The 21,126-nt window shown below is 42.4% G+C and overlaps 1 protein-coding gene across 1 annotated transcript in view; it reads left to right on the top strand.

The window, feature by feature from the left end:
- The window catches only part of SLC6A1 (solute carrier family 6 member 1), a 202,994-nt gene extending 182,849 nt beyond the window's left edge, over nucleotides 1-20,145 (top strand). The window contains exons 13-15 of the mRNA XM_088472723.1: nucleotides 5,838-5,938; nucleotides 6,660-6,827; nucleotides 17,965-20,145. Coding sequence (XP_088328849.1) covers nucleotides 5,838-5,938; nucleotides 6,660-6,827; nucleotides 17,965-18,069 — 374 coding nt within the window. The 3' untranslated portion in view covers nucleotides 18,070-20,145. The remainder of the gene's footprint in view (nucleotides 1-5,837; nucleotides 5,939-6,659; nucleotides 6,828-17,964) is intronic.
- The last annotated feature ends 981 nt before the right edge of the window (nucleotides 20,146-21,126 follow it).

The raw sequence follows: 21,126 nt of genomic DNA, 5'->3' as shown, positions 1-21,126 counted from the left end.
GATGTAATGCCCGCACAATATTTGTGGCGTTGTCAGATATCACAAATCCCCAGGAGAGTCTAAGTGGGGTAAGCCACTGGGCGATGATTTCCCTCAGTTTCTCTAAGAGGTTGTCGGCGGTGTGCCTCTTACTGAAACCGGTGATACACAGCGTAGCCTGCCTTGTAACGAGCTGGCGTTTCTGAGATGCTGCTACTGGTGACGCTGCTGCTGTTGCTGCGTAAGGTGATACATCTACCCAGTGGGCTGTCACAGTCATATAGTCCTTAGTCTGCCCTGTTCCACTTGTCCACATGTCCGTGGTTAAGTGGACATTGTGTACAACGGCATTTTTCAGGCCACTGAGGACACTTTTTCTGACGTTTCTGTACAGTCTCGGTATCGCCTGCCTAGTGAAGTGGAATCTAGACGGGATTTGGAACCGGGGACACACTACCTCCATCAATTGTCTAAATCCCACTGCACTAATGGCGGATACCGGACGCACGTCTAACACCAACATAGCAGTCAAGGCCTCAGTTATACGTTTTGCTTCAGGATGACTGCTGTCGTACTTCATCCTCCTCGCTAAGGACTGTTGGAGGGTCAATTGTTTAGTAAAAGTAGTGGTGTTCCTACTTCCTCTCTGGGATGATGAACGACTCCCAGCAGCAGCAACAGCAGCAGCGGCAGCAGTAGGCGTAGCAATGCAGGATCCTCCAGAGGAATCCCGGATAGGAGAGTCAGTCATGCCAGTGACATGGCCTGCAGGACTACTTCCGATCCTGACTAAGGAGGAAATTGACGAGGAGGGAGTTGACGGTGTGGTTTGCAGGCGCTTGGATACAACAGGACAACGGGATTTAGGTGTCCCTGGACTGCTTACGGTCTTAGCCAAAGTTTCTGAACTTGACAGTAACTTTTTATGAACGCGCTGCAGGTGCCGTATAAGGGAGGATGTTCCTAGGTGGTTGACGTCCCTACCCCTACTTATTTCACCTTTACATATGGTACATATGGCAAGACAGTTGTTGTCCGGATTTGGATAGAAATATTGCCAGACCAAAGAGGTGGAATGTTTGGTCTTCTGCCCAGGCATGACCGTGATGGGCTTTTTCATCCCACGGACAACAACTGTCTCCCCCGGAGCCTGATTTAAACAAACCACATCACCATCAGAATCCTCCTCGCCAACTTCCTCCTCAGCGCCAGCTACACCAGTATCCTCATCCTGTTGTACTTCAACAGTGACATCTTCAATTTGCATATCAGCAAGTGGACTGTGGGTGCTCCTTTCAGCACTTGCAGGGGGCATGCAAATGGTGGAAAGAGCCACCTCTTCCCGTCCAGTGCTGGGAAGGTCAGGCATCGCAACCACCACCACACTTGGACTCTCCTTGGGGATTTGTGATATCTTCTTAGAAAGCACAGTTCTTCGCTGTGCTTTTGCCAGCTTAACTCTTTTGATTTTTTTAGTGGGAGGAGGGCTTCCATCGTCATGTGAAGCTGAACCACTAGTCATGAACATACTAGGGATCGACCTTAGCCGTTCCTTGCCACTCCGTGTCGTAAATGGCATATTGGCAAGTTTACGTTTCTCTTCAGCTGATTTAAATGTCTTTTTCAAGGTCATTTTCCTGAACTTTGCCATTTGGGATTGTATGTGCCCTCTACTATGACATTGGGCATCGGCCTTGGCAGACGACGTTGATGGCATGTTATCGTCTATGTCATGACTAGTGGCAGCAGCTTCAGCACTAGGAGGAAGTGGTTCTTGATCTTTCTCTATTTTATTTTTATCGGAGAAAGTTTGGTCCTCCATTTATGTTATATCGATTTGATATATACGTGCGGCTAAACACAGAAAATAATTTTTTTTTTGGTTTGGACTGGAGTGTACTTTGTGGGTTACAGCACCCTTTAACGGTCAAGCCAGCCGGCCCTTTACTTATGACACAGGCGCACTCTTGGCACTACTTTGTTGATGCACGTGCGGCTACTGCGCACACAATTCACAAACACAGAAAATAATTTTTTTTTGGTTTGGCCTGGAGTGTACTTTCGGGGGTTACAGCACCCTTTAACGGTCAAGCCAGCCGGCCCTTTACTTATGACACAGGCGCACTCTTGGCACTACTTTGTTGATGCACGTGCGGCTACTGCGCACACAATTCACAAACACAGAAAATAATTTTTTTTTGGTTTGGACTGGAGTGTACTTTCGGGGGTTACAGCACCCTTTAACGGTCAAGCCAGCCGGCCCTTTACTTATGACACAGGCGCACGCTTGGCACTACTTTGTTGATGCACGTGTGGCTACTGCGCACACAATTCACAAACACAGAAAATAATTTTTTTTTTGGTTTGGACTGGAGTGTACTTTCGGGGGTTACAGCACCCTTAACGGTCAAGCCAGCCGGCCCTTTACTTATGACACAGGCGCACGCTTGGCACTACTTTGTTGATGCACGTGCGGCTACTGCGCACACAATTCACAAACACAGAAAATAATTTTTTTTTTGGTTTGGACTGGAGTGTACTTTCGGGGGTTACAGCACCCTTAACGGTCAAGCCAGCCGGCCCTTTACTTATGACACAGGCGCACGCTTGGCACTACTTTGTTGATGCACGTGTGGCTACTGCGCACACAATTCACAAACACAGAAAATAATTTTTTTTTTGGTTTGGACTGGAGTGTACTTTCGGGGGTTACAGCACCCTTAACGGTCAAGCCAGCCGGCCCTTTACTTATGACACAGGCGCACGCTTGGCACTACTTTGTTGATGCACGTGCGGCTACTGCGCACACAATTCACAAACACAGAAAATAATTTTTTTTTTGGTTTGGACTGGAGTGTACTTTCGGGGGTTACAGCACCCTTAACGGTCAAGCCAGCCGGCCCTTTACTTATGACACAGGCGCACGCTTGGCACTACTTTGTTGATGCACGTGTGGCTACTGCGCACACAATTCACAAACACAGAAAATAATTTTTTTTTTGGTTTGGACTGGAGTGTACTTTCGGGGGTTACAGCACCCTTAACGGTCAAGCCAGCCGGCCCTTTACTTATGACACAGGCGCACGCTTGGCACTACTTTGTTGATGCACGTGCGGCTACTGCGCACACAATTCACAAACACAGAAAATAATTTTTTTTTGGTTTGGACTGGAGTGTACTTTGGGGGTTACAGCACCCTTTAACGGTCAAGCCAGCCGGCCCTTTACTTATGACACAGGCGCACGCTTGGCACTACTTTGTTGATGCACGTGCGGCTACTGCGCACACAATTCACAAACACAGAAAATAAATTTTTTTTGGTTTGGACTGGAGTGTACTTTCGGGGGTTACAGCACCCTTAACGGTCAAGCCAGCCGGCCCTTTACTTATGACACAGGCGCACGCTTGGCACTACTTTGTTGATGCACGTGCGGCTACTGCGCACACAATTCACAAACACAGAAAATAATTTTTTTTTTGGTTTGGACTGGAGTGTACTTTCGGGGGTTACAGCACCCTTAACGGTCAAGCCAGCCGGCCCTTTACTTATGACACAGGCGCACGCTTGGCACTACTTTGTTGATGCACGTGCGGCTACTGCGCACACAATTCACAAACACAGAAAATAATATTTTTTTTGGTTTGGACTGGAGTGTACTTTCGGGGGTTACAGCACCCTTAACGGTCAAGCCAGCCGGCCCTTTACTTATGACACAGGCGCACTCTTGGCACTACTTTGTTGATGCACGTGCGGCTACTGCGCACACAATTCACAAACACAGAAAATAATTTTTTTTTGGTTAGGACTGGAGTGTACTTTCGGGGGTTACAGCACCCTTTAACGGTCAAGCCAGCTGGCCCTTTACTTATGACACAGGCGCACGCTTGGCACTACTTTGTTGATGCACGTGCGGCTACTGCGCACACAATTCACAAACACAGAAAATAATTTTTTTTTTGGTTTGGACTGGAGTGTACTTTCGGGGGTTACAGCACCCTTAACGGTCAAGCCAGCCGGCCCTTTACTTATGACACAGGCGCACGCTTGGCACTACTTTGTTGATGCACGTGCGGCTACTGCGCACACAATTCACAAACACAGAAAATAATTTTTTTTTTGGTTTGGACTGGAGTGTACTTTGGGGGTTACAGCACCCTTTAACGGTCAAGCCAGCCGGCCCTTTACTTATGACACAGGCGCACGCTTGGCACTACTTTGTTGATGCACGTGCGACTACTGCGCACACAATTCACAAACACAGAAAATAATATTTTTTTTGGTTTGGACTGGAGTGTACTTTCGGGGGTTACAGCACCCTTAACGGTCAAGCCAGCTGGCCCTTTACTTATGACACAGGCGCACGCTTGGCACTACTTTGTTGATGCACGTGCGGCTACTGCGCACACAATTCACAAACACAGAAAATAATTATTTTTTTGGTTTGGACTGGAGTGTACTTTCGGGGGTTACAGCACCCTTAACGGTCAAGCCAGCCGGCCCTTTACTTATGACACAGGCGCACGCTTGGCACTACTTTGTTGATGCACGTGCGGCTACTGCGCACACAATTCACAAACACAGAAAATAATTTTTTTTTTGGTTTGGACTGGAGTGTACTTTCGGGGGTTACAGCACCCTTAACGGTCAAGCCAGCCGGCCCTTTACTTATGACACAGGCGCACGCTTGGCACTACTTTGTTGATGCACGTGCGGCTACTGCGCACACAATTCACAAACACAGAAAATAATTTTTTTTTTGGTTTGGACTGGAGTGTACTTTCGGGGGTTACAGCACCCTTAACGGTCAAGCCAGCCGGCCCTTTACTTATGACACAGGCGCACGCTTGGCACTACTTTGTTGATGCACGTGCGGCTACTGCGCACACAATTCACAAACACAGAAAATATATTATTTTTTTAGCACTTGGGGGGAGCACCCCTGATGGACAGAGCACCCCCTGGACAACACTACAGCACTCCTTTAGGACTGGGACACTGCACAGGACTTTGGAGTGGACACAGCCCCTATGGAGAACAGACTGCACAACACAGTCCAGCCAGCCCCTATGGACTTTGAAGTAGTGGACACAGCCCCTATTAACAACAGCAGCACAGCACAACACAGCCAGCCCCTATGGACTTTGAAGTAGTGGACAACAGCAGCACTACACTACACTACACTACACAGCCCTAACTCCCACCCTCCCTCTTCACTGTCCACAGCCGAGTGAGAAAATGGCGCCGACGTGTGTACCTTATATAGGATCCAAAACCCGCGAGACTCGGAAGGCGGGAAGATGACGTTTTGCCTCGATTTCAGATCCGAGTCAGGCGGGAAAAGTCGAGCCTGACTCGGATCGGACTCGGATCGGGGGGGCTCGGGGGGGTTCGGATTTCAGAAATCCGAACCCGCTCACCCCTAATTTTAACCCTGTCGACTTTTATGCATTTCAAGATATTGGTTGTCAACCTATTGGCCATGTCGGCATTCAGAAATGTCGACAAGTCATCCAGATACCTTTTGCATTTAATAGGCAGGTCTCATTTTTATCAACAATAATTTGCAGTACTATTTAGTAAGAAGGACCAATTAAGTTTTAGACCTTAATACAGAAGTCAAACGAGGTATGTACTGTAGGAGGACATATTCATGTGATTTCAAAGGGAGTTAGACGAACTGAGATGATTACTAGAGTAACAGCCTTTCCTTATTAAAAATATCAGAACCAATATTAAATCCTTTTACTCAATAAATGATAGCTCATTTTGAAGGCAACATCTTTTTACATATTAAAAAACATCAAAAACAGAAAAAAATAATATTTTATATTAAATACTACAAACATTTATTTTTCAGGAGTTAACAGGTTTTATGACAACATTGAAGAGATGGTTGGTTATAGGCCGTGCCTCTGGTGGAAACTCTGTTGGTCTTTCTTCACCCCCATCGTTGTAGCGGTAATATCTGACAATTTTACTTTATTAAGATTATTTCCCTTGTACAGTAGCTGGTTAGTTAATAATACTTACTGGATCCCTGTGGGAATATGTTATAACACAGTAGGTGATTGTCTTGATCTCTATAGGGTATACAGTATGTAATAGCTTGCAAGATGCAGGCAGCCGCGAGATGTCGGCAATTTTGCTACTAGATATATAGTGCTAGTTTTAAAAAAAGCTAAATCAGGTTGGTTTTGCCTTTTAAACAATTGCCGCTTTAACTGTAGCAGCTAAATCGCCTACATCTCATGGTTGCCTGCAACTAGCAGGCTATTACTTATACCCTCATGTCTCCTAAAATGACCCAGGCTCATATGTGAATAAGAGGTGCATTAATGTTGACAAATATTAAATATGAACTTAAGCTCATGAGTAAGAAGACACTACATCAAATTACTTTTCCGGACCATAAAATGCGATTTTGACTGTTCTCTTACCGCGTTGCAATACACTGATTAATGAAATGTCAACAAGCTACCCTTAGGAAAGAACTTTACAGCAGCATCTATTTCTGTCTCTTTTGATGCCACAATAACAGCAGGTTGCATTCATTTTCTTGATGTTGACTTTGTGACCTTTTCAACACTAATTCATTTCTGACTTGAGCTACTTAATTTAAAAAGAGTTTTGTGGCAAACTATTGATAGGTCTGTATTAAATATATGAAATTTTATTGCAGGGGGTGTTTCTCTTCAGTGCCGTCCAAATGACTCCACTTACCATGGGAAGCTATGTTTTCCCATCTTGGGGACAAGGAGTTGGTTGGTTCATGGCCTTGTCTTCGATGGTGCTGATACCTGGCTACATGATTTACATGTTCCTCTCCCTTAAAGGTTCTTTAAAACAGGTAAGAACTGTTTCAGACACATCTGCTTTTAAAAATTCAGGATAGTAATACTTACTGGGGGGTCAGATTTAGGAAATGACTGTGACTTACAGTGTCAAGGTGAGAAGATAACCAGGAACTTAAGGCCCCCATACATGGTAAGATTCAAAGTTGGTAAGATGAGTTGGACGATTGCCCTTGAAATTCTTCCCTTGAATTTTTCATAAGATGTGGTCAAATGGTGTAAGATTGATTGTTACGATCATAGGATAAGATGCATAGAAGTGTGTCACATCGTACACGATCGGTTGGGATCTCTCTGCAAAACCATTTTATCTGCGATCCAACTAGACGACGGCGGGGACGTGCATTGGGGTCACAGAAGACTCAAAATACATCTATTTTCAAACGATTGGTCTGTCCAACCTGTAGAAACTGCCAAAATCATGTTAAAAATCATCCTGTGTATGGGCACCTTTACAGTACAACTCTCCACCTGGAGTAGCCACACAAATACGAGCTAGTATCATTCAACTTTCAAACCATGTGTAAGGTCATTGCCTAAGCCATACTGCTTGCTTAGTTACTGCAAATTAAATATTGGGGATATTCTCCAATAAACGAGCATCCCAGTATGCTTTCCTATTCTGTTAGCGGTAGTATGCTAAAATAGTCAAAAAAAGGTACACATGTATCCAATGATTAATCCTGCTCTTTATTCTAACTGAAATGAATTGTGCATATTGCCTATACATACAGTAATAGAGCAAGCCATTTGTTGTACTGAACCAATGTACATGAGAATGTAGTTTGTTATACATTTTGGCAGCAATTTAATTTGGTGCCTCTGGACCGATCTTGGAGCTGCTCCCGACTTTAGCAACTGCCTTGGGCATGGAAGACTCCCACTATCACTGTATTAATATATCTATCCGTCTATCTGTATTGGTTGCACCACCTAATTTTTTTTTTACATCATCATTAGTGTTTGGAAATGTATCAGCCCCATGATGGGTGCAAAAGATGTGTCTGAAACAGTCGCCCCAACTGCATCCAAACACCTAAAACATGCATGGAAGTTGGGCTACACACTCACGACACTCCCATGACACTTCCATTAGGTGCAGTTGTTCTCTGCCTCTTAACATTTGTCGCCCAGAAATGCCCACTTAACGTTAGTACCCGTTAATCCGAGATCAGATACAGAAGCAACTACTGGCTACTTTGTCCACAGTGCGTGGCACAGGCGCACAATATGTTTTCAGAATAAGATGCATGCGCAGTTGGCACGAAATAGGGAAATGCATCTATATCCAAAAATCCAACACAGAATCAGGCAATATGCTTCATGCCTCAGTGGTATTATGGGCTCCTAGATAATCAATACCCTTCTTTCTTGAATATTGGTTCAGCCTCCAAATGGCTTCATCAGAGATGTGAGCACCTGCACATGTGCAATAAATACACACTAAGGGCCTGACTCATTAAGGATCTCAACTGCTAACACATATGCAGACGGGTGATTTTTGCGCACTGCGCCTGCTTATGCATCACAGTGTACGAAGACACCACTGCGATCGCACTGCGATCAGCCAGAGCATGGAGAGCCATCGTAGAGTGATTGACCGGCACTCAGTGTTTGCGGGTGGTGACGGGGGTGGTTGAAGAAACGCATGCGTGTCTGCAGTGGCGGATCCAAGGGGGGCGATTGGAGCGATTGTCCCCTCCTAGCGTCCTTACCTCTCTGATCTGGCTCAAGACTCGGGAGTAACTGAAAACTCACTGGCTGCCACAGTTGTGAAGTGCTCCTGGCTGATGGGCCTGCTCCTCGCTCCGCTCCTCCTTCTCCTGCTTCTGTGTCCGGGCACAGTGCATGCAGCCATACACAGCACCTCACCTCCTGACTAGGTCACAGGATTGTAATGTCAGGGGAGCAGCGGCATGAGAGTGGTTCCTCCCTCCACCCTGCCCCTAGTATCAGTACCACAGGTGCCACCAGTAGCGCAACTGACAGTACTCAAAAACTCCCCCTCAAAAACCAAATGTTGTTTTGACCCACGGTTCTAGCTCCAAAATGATTAGAATTTATAAGAATCACATTATTTTGGCATCCCCCACTCCCCCAGACCCGCAAATCGTCGGATTATGCCACAGGGGGCGGAGCCTAATGATGCAAACTGCCCGACCCCTACCCCATCAACAACCTGCTGCAACATGTCAGGATGCCAAAGTAAGAGTACAGTAAGTGTGGTTGTGTATGTTCCTATGTAATATGTGTGTGCTATATAATATACAGTATACAGTATATGTGTGTATGTGTCCTATGTAATATATGAATGTGCTATACTATATATATATATATATATATATATATATATATATATATACATACACACACGCAAGTAAACCCCCTCATACGAATCCTGCATTTGCCCCTGGCCACACACTGTGGAGGGCAGGGGCGTTTCTAGAGAGGAGGGGGCCCATGTGCAGTCTCCGTCACGGGCCCCCTCCTCTCAGTCTGGCAGCCGGCAGCACACTGAGCGCAGCTCGGCTAGTGCCGCACTGATAGACTCCAGGCACTAGAGTGTGCCCAGAGTATATGGCGCATGCGCAGGCCACTGGGAAAATGGCCGCGGTGGCCAAGTGCCCTGTACTGCACATGCGCAAAACAACAGGAAAATGGCTGCAGCGGCGAGTTTCCAGGCGTTTTTACAGTGTGACACTGGCGCCAACGTGGGACACCCTGCACCCATTATAAATACGCCCCTGATGGAGGGGTTGACGCCTGGCTGTTTGTGAGGCACAGTATGAGTCCCTTAAGAGGAGGAGTTGGGACCAGGAAGGGTTAGTGCCAGGATGGAAAAGAGGAGGAGTCAGGGTTATTATCATTAAACCCCCCCCCTAAATAAAAAAGTCTAGATCCGCCACTGCGTGTCTGTCTGTTTGAATGCTGCATGGGCATGCATAAATTAGCCACTGCGATTGGATATGCAGCTTGAGTAATTTCGAATTAAAACTGCATTAGTAATTTTGAAACTAAGATCAGGCCCTAAATCAACAAAACAGGTGGTATGATCGGTACAAATGTGTGAGACTTAAAATTGAGTAGAATCAAATAAAATTAAATGTAATGTTTACATTTCAGAATGAGGGACGGTTCATTTAATTAAAAACTTATGCAATTATAGCAATATTTAATAAAATATTGCATAATAATATTTAGCTCAATAGCTTGTGGTTCATGGTTCAAAATCACATATAATTATAATATCATTATAATTTTTTGGAGGGTGTAATAAACAATCTAAACTATTTATTTTTAAAAATGCAAACAAAAGTGAAAAGTTCTTCATACAGTGGGCCTGATTCAGACCCGTTCGCTAGATGCGGACGCTCGCTCCCAGCGTATGCAAATTCAGCTAAGTGACGTCAAGGCAGGTGATCGCACGGCAAGGCAAAAGCACGCCCACTATGTCTTGGCGTGCGATCACTTTGTGTTTACAGACGCCCACCAGTCTGTTTTTAGCCGCCCACTAGCGTAAGTCATCTACAGGAAGTATATACAACCATCGGTACATCGGGAACCATCGGAACAGACCGCAGCGCTTGTGGTTGACTGTACCCTACCACAAGCACTGCGAGCAGTTCTGTGTAAAAATAAACCAGGTGAAGTGTTCTCTGACGCTGCCTGTTAATTGTGCACGCCTCTGAAAACGGCTTTGAAACACTCAGGCACGCCTGCGTTCGCACCTCCACTCCCCGTTACTACTGGCCTGCCCCTGTTACCACCCACAAATGGCCTCTCCTGTCACTCATTCCACTGGGCTGTCTTTGCTGGGCGAGCAAGCGCTTCCCGATCGCTCAAACTAGTTCGCGGACGCGCACTACAATGCATACGCATGTGCAAATGCATAACATCAGCCGCGTACGAGGGATCGGCTGCTTGCGAATGGGTCTGAATCAGGCCCAGTATGTTTACTTTTCACCAAAATTAGAAGTTTTACACAGTTGTTTAGAGTAGGATTAAATAAGATATATTTGTTTGGTGGACTCCTTTTTCTAATTATTTTAGGTTTTGCTGATTTAGAAACAAATAAAACCAAGTTTGTCTGCAAACACAACATCTCATTTGAAATAACTATTAATTATGGCTTTAATACCCTTTTTGCAAATTGTACTCATTAACAATGATAACTAATCAACAATGATAACTAATGTAAATAATATATAATAAAAAACTATTATTAATTTGCTATGAATGTTGTAAAATGTATAGAGAATAAATTAATAGCATTTCTAAAAAGTAGAACATTTTTATTGCTTTTAAAACTATAGTGTTGAATCTTAAATGTAAAATAAAATGAATAAAGGCACAAGCTTTTGTTGATGATTATTAGGATAAGCTGGGAACTAAAGCATAACTATATTTAATGCATGGATATGTTTACAGACAGTGGGTGCTGCATTACACATTTGCAAACACTTTTTTTATCTGTTACTGAAAGAAAGCTAGGCTGCTAGGACTTTCTCCCTGTTCTATACAACACAAAACTGAAATGATTTTTGCTGCATACTGAGGGCCTGATTCAACAGTTGAACGCAGCAGCTGAACGTAGATTCCCGATGTTTGGGAATCTGCGCAGGCACCAGACACGTTCGAATGGGTCTGCGAGGCTCCACGCAAACTGGCAGCAGACAGTCAGTGATTGACAGTCTGCTGCCATTTGTGGGCGGGGAGCGGGCGGCGATGTCCTCCGTTTCCTGAAATGGAGGCATGTCACCGCCATTGCAGAGGAGGAAAGAAGCCAGGATATCCGTCGGCTGACGGAGATTTCCTGGCCTCTTCCCCTAAACTACGGCGGACGGTTGCGGGACCCCATGGGTCACCGCAGCCGGCCGATTGTACGCAGATTAATCGATACTGCGTTGGACAACGCAGCTTGGTTAAGTAATGCACAGGGGGCATGATGCCTCCTGCTGCATTACCATATCTGCAAGGATCACAATTGCCTGCATGCACTACACACTACAGTATATGCCTGCATGCAGCTTTGCAATTACGATCCTTACAGAATCAGGCCCTGAGTGCAATCTGCTTCTACTGTATATGCCCATATTGTGTCATACCAGAAAGAGGTGTTAGAATAGAATAAGTATTTTCAAGAGTCCTTCCTATAACCCTTCCTATTATATAAATGATAAAATCCAATAAAATGTGTCTTACATTTTTTTTTCCAAAAAATTTATAGTTTGGGCCGTTATCTAAAAAGAAAAACAAACATCAAACCATAGTTGCAAACCAGGCAACAAATATTGCCACAGAGGCTGCTCACCAGATTGCCTTCTCTTTATGTTAGAAAAGGATGAAGGTGGAGCAAGATTAGTTAATCCTTTTTGTTCCAGTAAAGTCATTGAAGGTTAACTCTCTATATACATTTAAATACTATAAACTTGCTTTTATCCCAACACCAAGATGACAAAATGTAGTTGTGCATACTAAAAAATGTATACACATACAAACTAACTACAGTACATTTGTAGTCCTCCAGTATTTTAAGAAGATGTGGTCATCACAGGTGGCATGTATATCAGGCACCCATTGAGGAGTGAGAATGAAACACATCGGAGTCCGGGATCCCATTACTGAGGCTGGTGCTTTCACTTTGTGGATCTCCATGTCCCCGCTGGCTGCTTGCAGCAGTGTTTAGGCACTTGTCTGTTATTGGGGATGGTGTTCTCCTACCGGCGGATCCCACCATTCTGAACCATAGACACCACTATCTTGGACGGGATCACATGACCCGCTCTATCTGTCAGCTTCCAGCAACTTCAGTCATACATTCCACCCAGCCTATTGGCACATACTGTGGAGCACCTTATTTAAACCAGGAACCTTATTTAAACCAGGAATTGCACTGCCAGTGCAATATTTCTTTCAGAGGATCAGTATCCTGGCTCCTCGTTCAGCACCTGTTCCAGATTTGCTTCACAGCATTCTGCATCACTATATTCCAGCATACCTGCTTCAAATTTGTTTCTCAGCAGTCTGCCTCAGTGTGTTCCAGCACACCTCTTAAGTATTTGCTTCACAGCATTCTGCCTCAGTGTGTTCCAGTAAACCTGCTTCAGCATTTGCTTCACAGCATTCAGCTCTGTTGTCCAACCAAATATATAGCTATTATCTCAAATGGAACCTCAATAATGGGTAATGGGAGAAGCGGTCTTCTATATTGTGGCCTGGGAGCATAGCAGGATGCACAATAGTCAGATACATCTATCTGACTATTGTGACCCCTGGCTAGAAAAAAACACTACAAAATTATCTCAGAGGTTTCTTTTAACCCTAGATGTCCTGCAATTATGTGACCATGAGTCAGGTCTAACACCATTATTCTATATGCCTTAGGAACAATCAATTGTTCCACAATATCTTCTCCTTTTTTGGACATTTCATACAACAGATATTGTTGTATTGCCATCAGCTTCTGACTAAGAGACAGAAGTTAAAAACCTGGGGCATATATATCTCCTCTGGACAACCATTCCAGTGATTTTTGTCACACAAGGTAAAGAAAACTTTGGACATTTTACAAGTGACCAGGAAGTTACCAGTGACCAGGCCTCCAAATGGATGTAACTCAGATCATTTCTGTGTCAGCATAAAATAAGGGAGACCATAACTATTATACTCCATGATTTTCTACAAGGAAACATTTAATTTGCATAGTTTTTGGAATAAATTTGTTTACCTTGAGTTCAATTTGTGGCCAAGTTTTAGAGGGTATTTTGCAAGAAATCAGTAGTCAAATTAAATTTACCTTTGAACTTTGACATGCCACCCTTAATTCAATTCAATGTCCAGACCGAAGAAGTGAATCAAAGTGTGGAACAATATTGGAACAACCTGTCTGAACTCCATGAGGACAAAGGCAAAGCAGATTCAAGTGGTATTAAATTAAAATAAATAATGTTCTTCCGCTAAAAGCTGAAAGTAAAGTTTGTTTCTTTATTTATTTATTTGTTAAAGTACCTCCTATAAAATTTGATTTAATTGGTCCTTATTAAATTATTAAGCAAATGATACCCATGTCTTCTATTTTCCTACTGAAACTTCTTGTCAACAAACATTTTACTTTATGTGGGAAATCTTTGTTTGTTGACATGCATAAAGTGTTTGAAGTATGTCATATTCTGGGCTCCATTTTTTGTGTTGTGAAACTGGAGTGAGACCACCTGAAGTTCATGCTTCTCATTTTGTCAAGAAGTTCAATTGTAGGCCATAAGTCTGCAGTAACAAATTGCACCTGCTGATCAAAGAGGTGGAGGTACTGGAAAATACCTATCCTTATGGTCCTACAATGTCAGACACTTTGCACCTGCTCATTTTGTTGTTTGCATGTGTCTAATTGTGAACACTGCTTTATATGTGCACAAGCCTGAAGATACTAAACTATTATATGAATAGTCACACCTGTGTGTTCACCCATTCAGGCACATGTTCATGATGTCCAATGGGCCCCTATTGAATCTACTGTCATTTTTAAAAATTGCCTGAGAGACAGATTTTGTACCAACAGTTACTTGAGCTTCTTCATTCCCTGACAGATTTTTTGTTGTACTGACCTTATATGTTTGGGTTTGGTACGGGATGCTGTCGGTTTCCTAACTCTCCCCCTCTTCCTACCCCTAACCCTCCCTTCCTGGTGCCTAAACCTAACCTACCCTCCCCGCACCCTAAACCTAACCCTCTCCCCTTAGTGCCCGACCCTCCCCCTTAGTGCCTAACCCTCTCCCTAGCGCCTAACCCTAACCTCTAACTCTCCCCCTAACCTCGCTACTTACCGTTGAGATGTCGGCGGTCAGGATCCTGGTGCTGAGGTCCTGACAGGTGTTGGGATTCCGGCTCCGGCATTCTGAGCTCCAAAATCCCCACGGCCCCTATTATGTTTTCTTCATGTTTGCTTGTGATCCGACCTTTGCCTTAGTTACATACTTATGGATCTGTGATGACTGCCCCTGACATTGGATGAGAATTCCAATTTCATTCTTCAATTGCCAGCCAGCAGCTCAGCTTGTATCTGACTCGTCTTCTGTCTGCCAGCAACTACCTAGCAAGACTGCCCTGGGGCCCATAAACTGTGGGTTCCTCTCAGTAAAGTCTATTACTAACTTGTGGCTGTCCTTGTTGCAAAACCATTTACCTTTCAGACTTCATACCACAGATTACCCAGCTGCAATTGCTAGTGGCATGTTCTAGGATATTTCATGGCACCCAGACTACTTAGACGATATGGGCCAAATGTAATTGGGTGAGAGTCTAGAAAGTGTGAGAGATTAGCAATAAACTCTGAAATTAGTCGTGTTTTATCTTCAAAATGGGAAAACATCTGGATGAGAGTTTAAATCGTGAGTTTTTTTAGTCTAAAGACATGCGAGTTTGCGTGCTCTTAGACTCTATTACATTGGCCGAGTTTAAAAAGTGTGAGAGTGTACTGCTAAACTGTCACATTTCCTAAACTCTCACCCTATTACATTTGGACCAATGTGTTGGCTGAAATCTCCAGGTGATGAGTAGATCGGTTAAAACAAAATTAATACAGTTGAAGTACATTTATGTGGGCAAAATGGGACAACGAAGATGGCATTTGGTGTCTTGAAGTGGACATGGCAAGCCAAGTCCACTTCAAGACACCAAATTCACATACACACTATGTTGACTGGGCTGAGTTAATATGGCAAAATGTGGCACATTTTATTCAATGCAAATATATGCTGTATTATCTGAAATAAACATTGAGGATGATTCTATGTTGGGAGCAAAGCAGGTAGGCAGAGAGATTTAGATTTGGGAGTAAAAATAAAACTCCAGTAGTTGTGAGCTACATGCAAAAGCAGCCAGTATTTACCCTGCATGCAAAATAAATAAATGTATTTGCACCCCTTGCAGTGAAACATGGGACCTCATTCAGACCCGGATGCAAGCGCTGAGCGCTCGCAACCGGGTCGATGTTAAGGCCCTGCACACGCGCAGCGGATGCACTGTGCATGCGCAATCCCCAGAGCGAGAGAGAAACCCTCTCGTTCTGGAGCTCACTACAAAAGGGGCGGCTGTCGATGTTGATCGACAGCTCGGCCCGTTTTGTAGGCAGGGTGGGGGGGTGGCTACACAAACGGAGGCGTTCCTGATGGAATGCTTGCCGTTTTGTGGGTGGCCGCATTGACATCAGCAGTGATGTCAGTGGGGAGCTTCCTGCTCGATCAGAGCAGGAAGCTCCCTGGGGTTTGCAGTTGCCGAGACCCAACCTTAGGGTCTCGTCGCAAGCCCCGATGGTCGCGATGGTAACCCACAGCTTAGCTAGTGACCAGGAGACCGCACTAAAAAAAAGAAGCGGCCGCCCTCATTAAGAGAGAGTGATCGCTTCTCGCGATCGCCTCTGAATGAGGGCCATGGTCTTTTCCAGATGCTAAATTACTTGCATTTTTTATATGCTCCCAAACAATACCAAAGTTTCCTCATACCCCTAGTGTCTGTATGCCATACAGCGCAAGACATCTGGTAAGACTGAGACATTCTGAGGGGAGTAACATACCGTCTATTCCTTTAAATTTTGTGTCTTATTCGCATTGCAGACACAGCAAAACACCACTGAAACTGTACTACAAACGCTGGGCTGCGACTTTAACCAAACAGGAATTCGTTTCACTGTACACAAGTACAAAGCCACAAATCAGGCATAACAGAACTTGGCGTTACAGAAAAACTGCGGCCGCTGCAACGTAGCACTTCATACAGATTCATACACAGATGTACCAATATCACATTGATCAGTGTTATCAAGCAAAGTATTTTTGTCGCTTCCAGTTGTTTTATTTATGTGAATAAGATGCGCATTTTGAGCGAGAAAGATGTTATTATGGGAGCCCTTACAAAAATGTGTACTTGCCTTTTACATTTACTGATTCTTTAAAAAATGTGGAAGGTGGGCATAAATATCTAGTCTGTAAAGATGTTTGGAAAAGTCCCCATACATGTGCATTCAGATCTTTGTCAGATTTGGCTTAATGCTGGGTACACACTACACAAGGTATATACCAGCGACGGCACGATGTGATAGCACAATACATCACGCCTTCTACACACACTACACAATGCAGAGGACAATGTGTCGTTCCATGCTGCAATTAGCAGCATGGCTTTGTTCATTGCATTGTCCCATCTGCTGTGCTGCACAGCAGATGGGATGATGCAATGAATGACCCGCGGGCACATGCGATCGGGCATACACACTATGCAATCCGCACAATATATCGTTCCGATCTGCGTCGGAACTAAATATCGTGGAATGGATCGCATATCATGTATCAAATGTGATTTGCTCTTTAGCACATTTTGGCAATGACTTAGATTGTAAGCTCACTTTGGTAGGGCCATGTTTACTTCGGTTTCATGTCATTGTTATTTATTTGTATCATTACCTCTTCAATGTACAGTACAGTGCTATGTAACATGTTGGCACTTTACATATAAAGTATAATAATAATCACAACAGCTGCATACACGCTCAGATGTGGTCAATGTCCAACTGGATTTTCCCTGCATTACATCTTAAAGATCCCAATCAGAAATTATTTTGGATTGGCAATCATTTGGGGCTCATACTGAACAGAATATAATGGAATTTCAAACCTGTTAACTCTAAATCAAACTAATTAGCAGTGCAAATATGCGCACCTTTAGAGCTCTATTAAAAACACAAAAATAAACTCAAAACACAAAAATTAAAAAAGAAAGTGATTATCTTAAGGCCCCCATACATCAGAGATTGATTGCAGCAATCGTGCAATTTGCAATCAATTGTGTATACAAATCTTTCCCTTTTTCAATCGATTGCGGATTGCAGAGATGCCACAATCGATTGAAAAAGGGAAAGATTTTTATACACAATCGATTGCAAATTGCACGATTGCTGCAATCAATCTCTGATGTATGGGGGCCTTTAGAAGTAAACAAGAGGAAAACGTACCATGGCCCAGGTGGGAAAGTTTGGGTAATGATTTGTAAAACAAACATTGCAAATTCACATGCATTTTTTTTAACTGCATGATACAATTTTTAATAAGAAGTAATAATGTATTAATGCATCTATCCCCCCAGCGCCTGCAAGTCATGATCCAGCCAAGTGATGATGTTGTTCACTCAGAAAACGGACCCGAACAGTTGTCAAAGAGTAACTCAGCAAACAAAGAAGCCTATATATAAGATACTGCATTAAGGGAATGCAGTTGTGATGATTTTTTAAATACAAAATGGTTGTCATAACCACATATTTACATCTGGAATAAAGAATTTACCTACCTCCAGTGGCAAAAAAGGGGACCATCACCAGTAGAGCACAAGGAAATCAACTAGGTTATTTTCTTACTGTTTTGTGGAATAACATGAATGGTTTGTGTGTTCAGGCAATTTAGACTGTTAATGTTTTTATCTTTCCTGCGAGAGTTGAATTTGTAAATGAAAACACCATTTTTAAACCTATATTTGGCTATGAGGATATGAGGTTTTGTGTGACTGATTTTTAATTCTGTACGGAAATATTTCATAAAGGCAGCTCCCAAGACTTTGAATAAATCCATAAAAATGTTATCTTTTTTTTTTCTTTTTACTCAGCATTTTTACAAATAGGATTTAGAGTAAATAAAAGTCTAAAAAATGCATTTTGCAATAATTTTAGGAACCTTTACATTTTAAACTTCTCAAAATTACTATTAATGAGGATTATGGTATTTTTTTTCTTAATGCAAATACTTAAGCACAACTTATTTAAAAAATAAAAGATAAATTCTGAGGGACCAAATGATACTTGTATCTTTTATAGAAAAAATAAACACCAGCTTTGCTTTTCCTTCAATAAATTTAGTTTCACAATTGCACAATCTACTGCACACTGTGTCAAATATTCAGTTATATCATGTTAAGCCCTTTTAAATCACGAGACACTTGACCATTTTTTCTGTGATAAAGGCATTTAAATAAACTATTTTGCATAAGTCAGATACCAAGAGCAGCTGATATGTATGATGATGGGATAAAGAAAATGTCAAAAATTATTAGTGATAAATGACACTGACACACCCTTATGCCACATAACACCACACCCCTGGTTGGATTTACATCACCGTGTAAATGGTCAAAGTTTTCTGAATTTTTGTCATGTAAGTAAAAAAGAAAAGAGATGTGTTGTTACAGAATTTGGAATTTCTTGTTTGGAAATTATAGGCACATATAAAATGCCTAAATAGGTGATAGATGACTTGTAAGAAAGCAACACTAACCTACTTGATAGTGAAGTGTTAGCTTTTTAAAATGTTATATAACACATACTTAAGTAGAGCTATTATGTGATAATATGTTTCTCGTAAATGTTAGTTTGGTTTGTCATTTTCGTCCAAAGAGTGAAAAACATGATAAAAAAATAAATATAAATATAAATATATATATATATATATATATATATATATATATACAGTATATATATAAATATTATTGCAATAAATTAATATTCGCAGAATGTCAAGCACATTTATTGTAGAAAATATATACAAATATTTTATCTGAATTTGTACAACAGTATTGTTTCGTAGCTCCTGAATTGTCTCAAATGTACCATATTCTGGATAATAATGTATGTCTGTAGCTGAACCAGGCGAAATGTCTCGTAACTTTATTTTGTATACAATATGTCACCTGACATTCTTTGTGAATTGAATTCAGTATCAGAGCCGACAACATAATGGAGGCTGATTGCTGTTTAATATATGTACTCCAGTCCAATGTTGTTCAGAAAAATAACTGCAGTATTTAAATGTTTGATTGTATACAACAATTACATAAAATAAAATTGACAGATACGCTTTGTAGCAATCTTGTATACAAAATATGTTATCTACTTTAGCAAAATAGTGACGTAGAAACTACTGTGTTTAAATTGTGAATAACTGTATCTTTTTTGTAGTATTTTCCCTGAGAAAAATATATCATCAAAATAAGCTTACCTGCAATAAGATATTATTGTCAAGACTCAAATAAAGTAATCTCTATATATATAAAATATATATGTAATGTAACATATACATAGTCAAACTATATACAGAGCTTGTTAATTAAAGAATACAATAATATCCTTTATATTTAGTATCTTGCAACCTGTTATATGGACCAAATGTAATATAAGATACATTTTAAATGTCTTTTAATGGTGTCTATCTGTAGCAAAAGCACGGTTGTCATGTACGTTTAAAAATTTAGAAATCAAATAAAGGATATATTACAAGTAAAGTACTGTATTGCTGCTTTTTCTATAATTATTTTTACTATACTTTAAAACATTGGGGAGGGGGATGTATCCAACCTTTGAGAGAGATAATGTGGAGAAGTTGACCATAGCAACCAATCAGCTAACTATCATTTCAGAGATTTCTACAGGTAGTTTCTAGCTATCATTTTATAGAATGTACACAGTGGCGTATCTATAATGGGTGCAGTGTGTGTGGGGCTCATGGGCCCCCGGCTCCAGGGGGCCCCACACCGCACACCCATATTAGTTTAAACTTACCTGTCCGTGGTCCCGCGTCGGGTGTCAGCGCTGCTCAGAACACCGAAAAATGGCCGCTGCGGCCATTTTTCCAGTGTTCTGCGCATGCGCAGTAGACTCCGGGCACACTCTAATGCTCAGAGTCTACTGCGCATAAACAGAACGCCGGATAATGGCCGCCATGGCCATGTTTCCGGCATTCTGAGTCAACTAATACTCCGGTGGCTGGCCAGCCGCATCAGTGCACACGGGTCCCCTCCTCTCTTAAGACGCCCCTGAATGTACATGATAAATGATAGCTAGATTGGTTGCTATGGGTAACGTCTCCACTTTTCCTCTTTAGAATATTTGATAAATCTCACCCTTTATTTTTTACACATTCTGACAGCCCAGCAAATAGGAAAACGGCATGTCTATTGGAAACCACAGATATCTACCTAGTTTTTGCAGCAAGTCTTTTGTTTTGTCTTCATACTGTTTAGTAATTTCACCTCTATATTTACTTACAGTCAAATAATTGCTACTGAAAAAAGGCAACATTTTCCTTTTAAGCAGCTACTGATAAAGAAAAAGATTTCTATAGCTCCCACTTACTGGAGGTAATGACTCTCAGCCTCCTATTGTGCTTAGTCTGCAGTATATTATTTTATACGCCTTGTCAACTAATTCACACTACTCCTGAACCGCTGCCTACCGCTATGATGTGAGGAACCATTATGATGCGA

This window comes from Taudactylus pleione, unplaced genomic scaffold (genome assembly GCF_031769625.1).
Source record: "Taudactylus pleione unplaced genomic scaffold, aTauple2 ptg000128l, whole genome shotgun sequence".
Taxonomy (NCBI): domain Eukaryota; kingdom Metazoa; phylum Chordata; class Amphibia; order Anura; family Myobatrachidae; genus Taudactylus; species Taudactylus pleione.
Note: the sequence above shows the minus strand (reverse complement) of the source record. Positions and strands in the feature narration are given on the sequence as shown.